The following is a 12,457-nucleotide window of genomic DNA, read 5'->3' as shown; positions in this document are numbered from 1 at the left end:
TGTGGGAAAAAGCCAGGAAGATCACTATCTGTCTCCAAGCTTGGTGACACTGGGAAAATACTGGAATTTTCAATCATGGTTTCATGACACCAGACTTGTTGGCACCTGTCTCAAAGGGAGGAAAAGGATCTTAACACAGAAGTTAGCAGAATTCGTTGAAAGAGCTTTAAACTAAATTTGCAGGTGGGAAGAGATAACACCAGACTTTAACTAGAGAGCCTGGGGGCAACATGCCAGTGTTTGAGGGGTGAGAAGGGTAGTGTTCTAGAGAGGTCCTTTGATCTGCTGTCTTAGTAGTCAGGGAATGGAGATCAGCAAAGACATACAGGGGTTATTGATGTGTTAGAAACCACAGAAGCACCTGAGAATGACCATGTAGAAATTAGAGCTTTTCACTCCCAAAAGATGGTGGGGCCAAAAGCCCAGCTGTGGTTCATCCACACCAGTGCAGACAGCATGGGCAACAAACAGGACAAGCTGGAAGCCATTGTGTTGCAGGAAAACTGTATCAGTTTCCATCTTGAAGACGCAGAGGGATGACTTACACAGCTGGAGTGCTGCAATGGATGGCTATAAACTGCAGAACGGAGAGGCAAGAAAGGAGAGACTGTGGGATACTCTGTAGGTTAGAGAGTGTTTTGATTGTCTAGAGCTCATGATGGTGACAAACAGGGTTGAGGATGTATGGGTAAGAATCAGGAGAAGGCAACAAGGCAGGTATTCTAGTGGGAGTCTGTGTTTGACCACCCAACCTAGGCAAAGAGGCAGCTGAAATATTTCACAAGCAGCTGGGAGAAGTCTCACAGTCACTGCCCCTTGGGGGGGACTTCAGCTGACCAGATGTCTGCTGGAAATACAACACAGCAAAGGACACAGCCTAGGAAGGTTCCTGGAGTGTGTGGCTGACAACTCCTGACACAGCTGGTGAAGGAGCCAGCTAGGGGAGGTACTCACTGGACCTGGTGTTTGTGAATAGAGGTGGTGGCTGGAGCCTCTTGGCAATAGCAGTCACAAAATGGCAGTGTTTTCAGTTCTTGGTGAAGTAAGGAGGGAGCTCAGCAGAACTGTCACCTTGGACTTTAGCAGTGGTGGAGTCACTGTCCCTGGAGGGATTTAAATGACATGTAGATGTGGCACTTAAGGATGTGGTTTATTGGTGGACTTGGCAATATTAAGTCCGTCCTAAATGATTAGTGCTTCCATCCTCAATGATTCAATGATTCTGTGATTCTTCAAGTCTATAACCTAATGGGTTAGACTGAGGGCTTAGGACACTTTAAGGTGGAAAGAGGTGTTTCCTATAGAGGATGACAATAATACTAGCAATTTATTTGTCTAAATCCAAGTCTGTTTAAAACTGTGTGTTTCTATAGATGATGATTCTATAAGCACTACCTCAGAAGACAGATCTTGTACGCCAGTAGCAAAACAGATGGTTGGGACAGGTGAGTAATAATTTTCATGCATTTATTATGAAATAAATCACATTGTATTTTCAGTACCAAAGCTGGAGCAATCACATCTCTACTGTAAACACAGCTCAACTTTTCTGCTTCTGATTCCATTCTAGCTTTATTAAACTTAAATATTTGTTTCATAGATCTTTTCCTTTCATGAGCAAAATTTGTATTAATACTGTAGTTCAATTTTGCCTTCTATCCATAATCTAATGAGCAGTATCTGCATACTTCTGATTATTTTCAAGTCTGAAGATTTTTTTTCTTCTGTTGAATCCCAAGCAGCCTTTTCATTTGCACATTGCCATTTTAATTTGAAACCACTTCTCACCAATGCTGAGATCTTTAAAGCTTCATGATTACTGCTTTTCTACATGTAACACTTGGATACATCTGTCTTTAATTTCACAACAACAGTGGCACAATTATAGCAACAAAATGTTGAATTTTAGATGCCTTGGAGAAACAAGAGATTCCACTTGCTACATATTTTGCATATTTAAGAGAAAACAATTGTGTATGGATATCAAAATTATAAAATATTTAAAAATATAAAGATATAAAAGATTAAAATATATAAAATATTAATCATTAGCTGATTATCAGTTGCAATTATGCTTTCATATTTATATTTAGCATGCATTTATAGCATTTACAGTGAAGTTCTTTTAATTTATATTTTCAGACAATCACATTCCCTTGGAAGAAGCACAAAATCACTTTAAAGTTATAACAGTTAATGATACTGGAGCAGGAAAACACTGGAGTGATAATGAAGTTAGGGCTCTGATAAACATATGGTCAGATGAAAAGATACAACAAATGCTTGAAGGGGCCACAAGAAATAAAGAAATATTTGAGGAAATTGCCAGAAGATTAATGAAACGTGGTATAGACAGAGACTGGAAACAATGTCGCACAAAGTACAAGAACCTAAAATACGAATACCGTGCACTGCAGAAAGAAAATGAGCATCTTGGAAATCCCAGGAGAAAAATGAGATTTTATGATGAAGTTGACTGTATCTTAAGAAGGCAGCCCCTGGGAACCTCAGGCTGGGGATGTGAAAGCTCAAGTCTCCTATCAGGTACTAAAAACTTCAGTGATGAGGTAAAGTGCTTCAAGTGAACTTTCTGAAATCGCCTGTTTGAGCCATGCTGTAGGTGTGAAATGTGTGGCCAGAAATGGAGGGGAAAAAAACTGGGGAAGCTCTATCTGCATGGTCACATGGTGAACACTCAGGAAACTCAGGTGGTCTATGGAGACATGTAGAAGTGAGAATATTAGCAAAAAGTGAAAGCACTGAAGTGTTCAGTGTTATTGGAGAATCTGCTTTTGAAAGCCTAAGTGACATACAGTGAAATGGTGCTAGAACACAGGGCAGGTTTTAGAGGTCATACAGCAGGCACCTAAAGTCTGATGGATAGACAGCTGCAAGCTCGTACTGTTTGGAACTGCAGAAATCAGTAGCAATCAAGCCAAGTGCAAGGACTCCAAAAACCTCAAAGTATATTAATTCAATACACACCACAGTGGAGAGAGAGAAAAATCCAGGACAGTGATTATTTGAGTGCTTGTAATAATTGTATTAATTTTGCTAAAGCAGATTCAGTTTTCACAATAGAGTTTGCCTCTATCTTCATGTCAAAAATCCTCTGATCTAGGAACCACACAGCTAATCTTGTGTCTGCTGTAAGGGTTCTTGTGACTGGCCAACTGCTTCAGACCTCAGGGGCACCTGCCCCTGCTCCAGGCAGATTAGGTGCTCTCATAGAAGAAGTAACTGAACCTCTGCAACTTAGGGTTCAGTGACTTAAGGTAAAGCAGACCTAGCTGGGATTGTTCTCAATATGTTAAATAGTTTGCAACAGCACAAATGTTAGTTGAGGACTTGAACCATTTCTGCAGCAAAGGCCAGGTGGACGGCTTGAGCAGAAACTGCTGGAACCAGCCTTAAGCCAGCCCTAATGTGGTATCCAAGGGCACCACCCAGTAGTGCATTAGTTGCAGCTAGAATGACAGCCATAAAGCTGTGGGATGACAGTTCTCCCCTGCCTCAGTCTTGTGCTAGATCACATTCTCAAGACATGTATTTTCTTCCAAATACAGAAACTGAATATATTGCTGCTTGTTTCTACTCTCCATGAATGGGATATGTCAACACCAACAACCAACCTGGCTGTTTTACATTTTAGCATGCTGGAAAAGGACTGTGTAATCTGTGAATGCTGATGCAGTGGCCAGTAAAACAATAATCTTTCAGAAAAGAAGCTTCAGTTATTAATCTGCTTGGGGCATCTGCCAAATAAATGTGTCTTGTCCTAGGGTATTTGCTTTTGTAATATAAAACCTTTTGGTGTGTGACTGACTGACTGTGCCTTGACAATCTTGACAAAAGGCTTAGTCACCTTGTTCTTCTCTTCTAAGTTTCAGTGGGAGATGCTACAGCAAACACGGGATCTTTGAGTACCAAGAGAAAAACATGGAATGATGGTAAGAGCCCCTGACTTCTAAAAGTATCTATACACTGATGTTGAATTGGATGACAGATATATATCCAGTATTCAAACAGTTAAAAAAACCATAATCCTAGAACTTAACACCAAGCTCCAAATCAACATTCTCCTCTCACCCATAACAATCAGCAAAAGAAGAGTTCTGATAAAAATGTAGGCTTAAGGAAAATTGCAATTTATTTATTTCAGTCCTCATCCCTGGCATAAATGAGGTAAACATCAGGAAAAACTTACTTGATTTATAAGAATCATATGCAAAGAAAATATAGTATTTAAAAAACAAGATGTCTCAATTATGTTGCTTAAGGGAAAGTAGGGACAGGCAGTCATGGATGTGATTTCCTCATATTACACTACTGGGTCTGTAAACCTGTCTAATGTGTTGTACACAAGAAAACAGGTTAAGACAGCTGTGTCAAAGACAAGATAGAATAGAGAACCATGGAGAGAGAAAAATGATGAGAAGGATAGAAATACGTGGCATGTGATCTGATATGGGGAAGGCAGCAGCTTATTTTTCTTCCTGCAAAACGGACAGGCCCTAAATAAAATCAAACAATGGGGAACAAAATTTTAGTTTTAAGGAGCTCACCACTATTTTTAATACTAAAATGATATCTACAAAGAGATGATGAGAAATGATCTGAACATTATGTTTTTTAATTCAACCCATTTAGTTCACCACCACAAACTGTACTAACTCTGTATTTAATCACTCTGTGTGATTGAACAGACTTTCATTTATTGCCTATTATGTAAGTACCTCTTGGAGAGGGCTGTAGCTAGGCAAAACTGGAAGTGTGAGATATAGTGATTTTTACAGGGTCTGCTGCATTCCTACTCTCCATTATACAATGATCCCTTATACAACACCAGGCAATGCCTGCCAAAAGAGCAGATCAGAAGAACAGCTTTAGGAAAATCCAGCATGTGCTAAACTTCAGTGTCAGCAGTTCATTGACTTGTGCACTCTAACCACGTACTTTGCTTTTGTCCACAGAGGTGTCACCTGTTCCACTTAAGAAAAGTGCTTCTGAAAACACCATACTCCACTTCCAAAAACTATTAACAGAGAGAGTGCACACAGTAAAAGAAGGCAAAAAGTTACTGTTTGAAAGGCTTTGTAAGCAGGAAGAAATGCAAGACCTCAACAGAACACAGGTGTATACTGATCCATCAGCCATACAACAGGTTGGTTTCATGAACTTTCTATGAAATTAACGTGCAAATAGATTCTGTCAGGTAGTATGAAATGAAGTACTTAAGGGTAGGTTACCCAGATGAGTACATGCTTGCTTCCCTTTAATATAGTCACCTTCAGTCATTTACACTAAAGCAAGGTGTGAGTTTCCATCATAATCCTTTACTATGACCTTTTAGTGGTGATGTCAGTTAGTCAAATAAAAAATATGACCTCTGCCTATATATCTTGGTTCACCTACATGCCACAATTAACAGCCTTAATTGAAAGAAAGTACACAGAATTGATGCCTACTTTAACTCATCAAAGAAAACATGTACAGTTGAAATTTCATCCCATCACTTCCAATTACCTTATCCATGGTCCTCCTAACAAGTTAGTCCTCTGCAATTAACCAAACAGTTGAAGCCAAAGGAGAACTTTTTGGTTAGGCAGGGCTGATGGGGAAAATACAACTCTTAATTCCTTAACCAGCATTTACCCTGGGTCAAGGTACTGGGCAATTTACTCGGCATGGGGTCTGTTATGCCCAGTAACCCACAGAAAACACAGAAAAAAGGCAGGGAACAATGACATGCATGACATGCTAAGAGACAAATGCCATATCATAACTGTTATTCTGCAAAATCCTACTAGCCACTGCTTCATTTTGTGGTTGTGTAAGTACTTTATGGTCTGTATTACATTTGCAGGGTTTTTCTTTCAGTGTATTCCAGCAAAACAACTTTCTGGATCTCAGTCATGTTTGGGCATAGATCTACACAGCCCGGCCAAAGCCAGGTCAGTTCTGGGCACATACAAAGGCACAGCTCAAGTCAAACAGTCAAGTCCTTATTGCAGCAGCAACAGCCACCAGGTTTATTTACACACAGAGGCCTAAAATTCCATCCAAGTCTCTCTTAATAAAATTTTACATAAAAATATTACTGGATAGAATGTGTTATTTCCTGCTCTATGCTTAATTATTGCCTAGTCAATTCTTTTATGAGAGACATTATGAAGGCAAATATTTTCCACCAATGTGGATTTAATCTGCCATTTGACTAGCATTTTTAAAACAATTCTGAAAAGTCAGGAGAGCGATCCCTAGAAAATAATAGTTTTTGGATAATGTTAATTTATAGATGGATACACAGTTTTTTCAGTGTATGCTTATCTACCACTTTTCACATTTTATACTGATTTCTTGGTATAAACCTTCTTTGGTTTGTAATACTGTCACTGAAACTATAACTTCCAACAATACTAGTACCATCATTGGTTTAAAAATCTTTCTTCTCTCTCTCTTTACAATGGGTTGGTTCAGAGGTACATCCTTGGACTTGCATTGTATTACTTGCATTCAGAAGTGTTGTCTTTGGAAGGAGGACAAGGTTTGCCCCTGCTATCACAGCAGTCAGGTATCCCTACAGAACATGCTGAGTCAGCTGAAGGCCTCACCATTCCCACACTACTAAAACCACAGGTCACTCCTTCCACATGTGAAGCAAAAAAATGTGTGACCCAACCATAATTTGCACCAGTACATTTAAAAGTTTAGTTCAATTAAATTATGATTTAAATTATTTGCAATAACTGTACTGAAAATAATATGGGTAACTTACATGTTTTGGTCTACCTTCTCTCTTTCATGAATGCAAGGCTGAACTTGACTTGATAACTCATTCCAACAAGATTCCCCTTTCTCGATGCTACTCTGAGTAATCCAGTTCTTGCTGGATGCCCTATAAACCAGTTCATCTCACTAACATCAAACAAGACTAGCCCATCTAGTAAGAGAAGACCCTAAATGTTTTTTCTGTGTGAGTTGAAGTAGCTCAGCAAGTTTCCAGATGTTCCAGGAATAACTCTGAACAGCTGAAAAGTTATTTTTGTTGCAGTGTGCCTCTCCTTTTAGAAGAAATACTAACATGAGGGAAGCAGTTAGCACTGCAGAGACGACAAACTCCACTTTAAATTCTGCATGATGCACAAAGATCCAAATCTTTCCAAACCTTGCTGTCATTCAGTACAATGACTCAAACAAACCCTTTATATCTCCTTCCAGAAGATAAAATATAAAGACTTTTAATTCATTAAAATCAGCAGACTTTTTAAGAATATATATCTGTTTTTAAATGCTGATTTTCAGATGAGAACAACACAAAAGCCCCGAGGAAAACGACTCACTGAATTCTTAGCAGGTCAGAGCAGAAAATTGCAGAGCACACTTGCAGTCTACTTGGAAATGGTTCATGTCAACACTAGGTGGTAGACATGAAGCAAGAACTGACAGAAAAAAGAACACAAGTGTGTTTACTTTCAAAGTAAAGGGTTTTTTCCCTCAGAAAACTTTCCAGAGAGCAGGATTTAACTGACAAACAAAGGTTCAAAGAAGATAGACTTCCCTTTGTGTGGGATTCCTCTTCTATTCTGCTTTGTGACTGCAAAGCATAGCTTGCTTGTTGTAAATGTTTAGTCAGAAAGGTGTCTTCTGCCCTGCTGTTCATTTATTGTTGATCAAAGATGGAAAGAGATGTCAGATGCAAGATGGGGCATTTGCATCATCTGATATTTGTGGGCTACTCCCATTTATAGAGATAACAAATTATTTACTTGAGACAGATAAAGTGATATCAAGACAACCTTTCTTCACTGTGGTTGTAGTTACAATTCCACATAACTTTTTGCTTAGAGACAAAATTACCAGGAATGGTGACATTTAGAATTCTGGTTGTCTAGAACTATGATCTGTCTCCTTTAGATAGCATCCCCAGGGTAGTAATAACAGGCTAAACAGAATGTTGCTAGGCCAAAGGATTTCTCAAAACAGTCCCTTCAGAAATATTATTAGTTAATCTAACTCATCCTTCCAGTGTATCTTTATATCCACTTAAGCTTTTGCTGTGGCTTTTGCTGTGGCTCTTCTGTGATCACAGCTTTACATTTATTACAGTCACAAAATATTTAGTCCAGACACACTTATGGACCAGTGACATGGAATGTGGGCCACCATCTAACATGTGCTAAATGGTTATGGGTAGGGAACTACCATAGGAGTGGTTTGGGAGAAGAGCCTTTCTTAGACATAGATCCTCAACAGAAAGGCCAGACCAAGTCAACATGTCCATGTAACTGATCCTGGGAATCTTAATATAATAGATTATGAGAATGTTTCAGCTTAATAATCAAAACCAAGTAATGATGGCAAGAGCATCAATCCTATAAATAACAGATTTTTGGTCTTCTCCTTCCTCAAATATCTGCATTACTGCCAGAGGGCCATTAAGATTAGTGTGAGGGCAAATATGTCTCCTCCCCAGTTTGCAAATGGCAATACTGAAATTTTTCAGTTGTAGCAGATAAATGGAACTATTACCACTCTGACTTATATTAGAAAGCTTCATTCTTCTCTAAAACACACTTATTCAGTAAGATGAATGAGTCACTTTATACATCTTTTAATAGGACTGTTGGAAGGTCCTCTGCATGCCCTTTTACATTATTTGAGAAACTGTTTGGGCCAAAGGCTTTGAGAATGAGCTTCAGAAAGCAGAAATGCTTGCACTGATGGTGGATCAACAAGCACTATCTGCATCATTGGCTTTAAAGACTCTGCCTACAGTCATCCTCTGTTTCTGAAACAGCTAGGGCTCCTTTGTGTTGGCACAAGCATCCATATGGCCAAGTGTCTACCCAACTGACAGAACTGATTTAAATTACAACTAACCTAATAAAAAGCCCCTTCAAAGAACCCTGCTTTTTTTCTTAATGGGAATGATAATGTGGCAGATAGTGAAGCCAGTAGAGTTTATATGAACTCAACTATCCAGTGATAACACAGGTTGCTGCATACAGCCCTCCCTCCATGCATGAGGCTCAAATTTAAGGTATGGGCAGACAAGCCAACTAAGCAATCCTGTGCAAATTACTGGAGACATGTATATGGATGACTTACCTACAGTCAAAGTACAGAAGAACGAACAGTCTCACCCCAGCCCTCTAGCTAGGCTAATGTAATGCGAAGTCTGTTGGCCACAATAAACGTAACAGCTGCCTCAGAAATGTCCTCTGGTATCTCATGTTTTGCACTATTTCCCTCCTGTTTTTCCCACTCTTTATAACATTATCTCATTCCAGCTGGTTACTCCACATTCAGAGATAAAAGCTTAGACCGAACTACATTTTGTGACATGTACATTGAAGAGACCTCAACTTGATTAGAATGAAATCTGGCTTCTCTTCACTTTCCCAAAAATGAGTGTGCAGGAACCTGAGCCCTGCAGGATGTTATGTAAAACAACCTAGCAGATGGAAGAGCTCACCACAGCAAAAAGGCCTTTCTTGTCCTCTCTTCTTGCAGGAGCAAACTTTGCAGAATGTAATTAAGCCAGGTTGCCATCACCTGCAGCACACAACGGCCTAAAACTTGAACCAAGACAGAACTAAAAGAAGGGTTTTTGCATCTACATTCTGTGTCTAAAAGTACTCAGGGATGTTTTACCAGCACATAGAGCATGAATGTTATCGTAAAATAGCACACAGACTCAATCATGGCTAGGGAAACCTTGTAACCTGCATATTCCATAGGGGATTTACAAAGAAATATGATTAATTACAAAATTTGGTATTTAGATAGTTAGGACATTTGACTCTGCACTGCTTGCACCTGGGAATGAGGGCTATGTTGAACTCATAAAGTGTTCTTGAGATGAAAGGAAAAGATAAATATCTTACATACCAAATTATCAGGATCATTACCTGTAGTATATCTGAGCTCCTCCGAAAAGTCTCATCCAAATACTATTGCAATTTTAAGATTTTTGATTGAAAGATTTACAGTGTAAATCACAATACCAATGGCTTGCTAAATAGCCTTAAAAAAACCCCTATCTTGTAGCCAAAATGTATATAAAATGTAGATTAACACTTTGATTATGCTATACTGAATGTAGGTATTTGGAAGGATGGCTAATGGGAAGCAACCAGTGACTTTACTAGATTGAAAGAGAAGTGTCTTAACTTACATTGGTGATTATCTGGGTTCTGTTATAATAGACAGAACCAAAATAGTTATAGTTCTGTTATAATGGAAAGGTACCAAAAAACGCACTAGCCAAGCCTCCACTGATAACGAGTTCCATACACAGGCCCAGCTGAGACAAGGGATATTTCCTGACCTAATGGCACTTCCACCTTCACAGGAGATAGCTTTTAGGGACTTTTTCTAAAAATGAGTACAAAGCTGGTACACTCCGGTTTCAGTACACAGTATTACTGCCAAAAGTATTCTTCAGAGAATTTTGCAAAAAGTTAACAGAAATCACACTTCCTCGAAGATTAACTTTGCAAATTTGTCCTGGTCAAGGACTCAAATGACGTCTAATAGATTTGTAATTCAGAGTAACTCCTCCCTCCCTCACCACCCCCAAGAAAATTCTCTCCTTACCAACATACTCTGATTTGATTTTGGCATGCTGTCAGTGGATTTTGCAGTGACTGTTCCCTGGCTTACAAAATGCAGAGATGATTTAGACCATCCACTTTTAAGCCTTGTTAATGTTGATGCCAGAGTAACATGATTTGCTTGAGCAGAATTAAGTTAATGAGCATTCACTGCTAAAATTCACTACTGTAAAATGTTACCAAGGTGTCAAGTTAAATTGATAAAATGTTTTAAGTGTGTTGAAGGCCTTGATTAGACTGAGAGTAAGAATATACCGGTTTTTGTTTTAATTCACAGCTCACTGTTATAACGTTAAAGCCAATAAAATGCTCTAACTTCTGCTACAAAGGAGTGAGAATTTAAGCCTCAACAACTAGCAGTTGCTTCTTAATTACTGAAAAAAATGCAACCCCAAACAACTTTTAAAGTTGTTTCTGCTAATGTCACAATAGTGAAACTACAAGTATCTTTTGTCTTTGATTATGAGCCTACTTGTGGGCTCTCGAACTTTGCTTACATATACACATCAATTTTTAATGCAGAACAGTTTCAGTGAGTGAAGCCGCAAGCACTGCTCATACACCCCACTGAACACATGCTTAAATATTTTGGTTGCTTGATGCAGCATACAGTTTCAAGTTTTCAGCTGCAAACATCCACAGTGAAGAAAATCTCTTCAATGCCACAGTAATAAAAATTATCAACTTATTCTTGGCCATTTATCAGAAACAGCCAAGTCCTTCACCTTGCTGCAACCAGCTGTATCAGAACACAAAGAATTTATGCTGCATGTTTTTGTGGCCTCTAACAAATACTCTGGATTTTTATATATACAGGTAAGATTTCAAAGATTAGAAATTATAACATGTTCTCCTCTTTGTGGCCCAGGCATCTCAAGAAATGTAGCTTGATACAATGCCATATACTTTAATATTCTGAATTTTAAAATCCAAGACAAATCACAGGCCAAATTCTGTAATTTGATTTATTGCACAGGACTAATCTGAATATAGAAGAACATGCTTATATCAAAGGGCAGCAATCATTACATGAATATCCTTGCTAATTTGAAGGTGATGTCTAAGGACTGTATTTTCTAGTGGCCAGTCAAATTTCTGTTAGTCACTCAGGCCTGACTTGGACAGCCCATTAATATTTACTATAATCTTCTTTCGTATTTATTTCTTTTTAAAGGCCTATGGTTAAGAGACATGTCTTTGTTTTTAACTTTAAAACCATGGGCCTAATGCAGTTTACTGATCCAGTTAATGCTACACTTTAACTCTGGTTTTCAAGAGACATTCCAAAATTTAAAAAGAAAAATAGCTGTTATGTTATTACTTCCTGATCAGGATGCCAGCTCTTCTACCATTGTAATAGTAAAAAATGCAAAGAGAGAAACATTAGCAAAGAAAATAGGAACATTAATATCTCAGCTATTGAACAGAACTTTATGGAGTGCTTGCAGAGGTATACCTAATGGAACAGACTGTTTCACTTTTACAGGTGCAATGTTTATGCCTTTAGGAAAGCATCATTTAAAAATTTTGACCATTACTGAGTTAGATCAGAATCAGAGGTAGTGCATATATGCCTCTAGGTGTGTAGCTTCCTGTAGAATTTGTGAATGAATGGATCATGGTATAAATACTGGTGTGTACAGTTGTGTCCTCCACAAGGGGATACCTGATATTAAAAAGATCAAGCAAATTAAATATATTTGTCAAGTGCCCATCAAAGAAAAAAAAAACAAAAAAACAAGCAAAGCATATTGAAAAGTTGAAATTAGGTTGCAATGAAAATTGAGATAATAAGATGCAAAATAATGAAAATACCTCAATCCCACCTAAAATACTCC

At 38.4% G+C, this 12,457-nt stretch overlaps 2 protein-coding genes across 4 annotated transcripts in view; one reads left to right on the top strand and one right to left on the bottom strand.

The window, feature by feature from the left end:
- The window catches only part of PAICS (phosphoribosylaminoimidazole carboxylase and phosphoribosylaminoimidazolesuccinocarboxamide synthase), a 41,301-nt gene that overhangs the window by 16,714 nt on the left and 12,130 nt on the right, over positions 1-12,457 (top strand). For all 3 annotated transcript variants that reach the window (XM_036381962.2, XM_036381961.2, XM_036381960.2), the window contains 4 exons: positions 1,374-1,445; positions 2,143-2,544; positions 3,885-3,950; positions 4,974-5,164. In XM_036381962.2, the coding sequence (XP_036237855.2) occupies positions 1,374-1,445; positions 2,143-2,544; positions 3,885-3,950; positions 4,974-5,164 (731 nt within the window). The remainder of the gene's footprint in view (positions 1-1,373; positions 1,446-2,142; positions 2,545-3,884; positions 3,951-4,973; positions 5,165-12,457) is intronic.
- The window catches only part of PPAT (phosphoribosyl pyrophosphate amidotransferase), a 43,449-nt gene that overhangs the window by 29,156 nt on the left and 1,836 nt on the right, over positions 1-12,457 (bottom strand). The gene's annotated exons all lie outside the window — the stretch shown is intronic.

The sequence above is a fragment of the Molothrus ater genome, chromosome 4 (genome assembly GCF_012460135.2).
Source record: "Molothrus ater isolate BHLD 08-10-18 breed brown headed cowbird chromosome 4, BPBGC_Mater_1.1, whole genome shotgun sequence".
In the NCBI taxonomy this organism is placed as follows: Eukaryota; Metazoa; Chordata; class Aves; order Passeriformes; family Icteridae; genus Molothrus; species Molothrus ater.
Note: the sequence above shows the minus strand (reverse complement) of the source record. Positions and strands in the feature narration are given on the sequence as shown.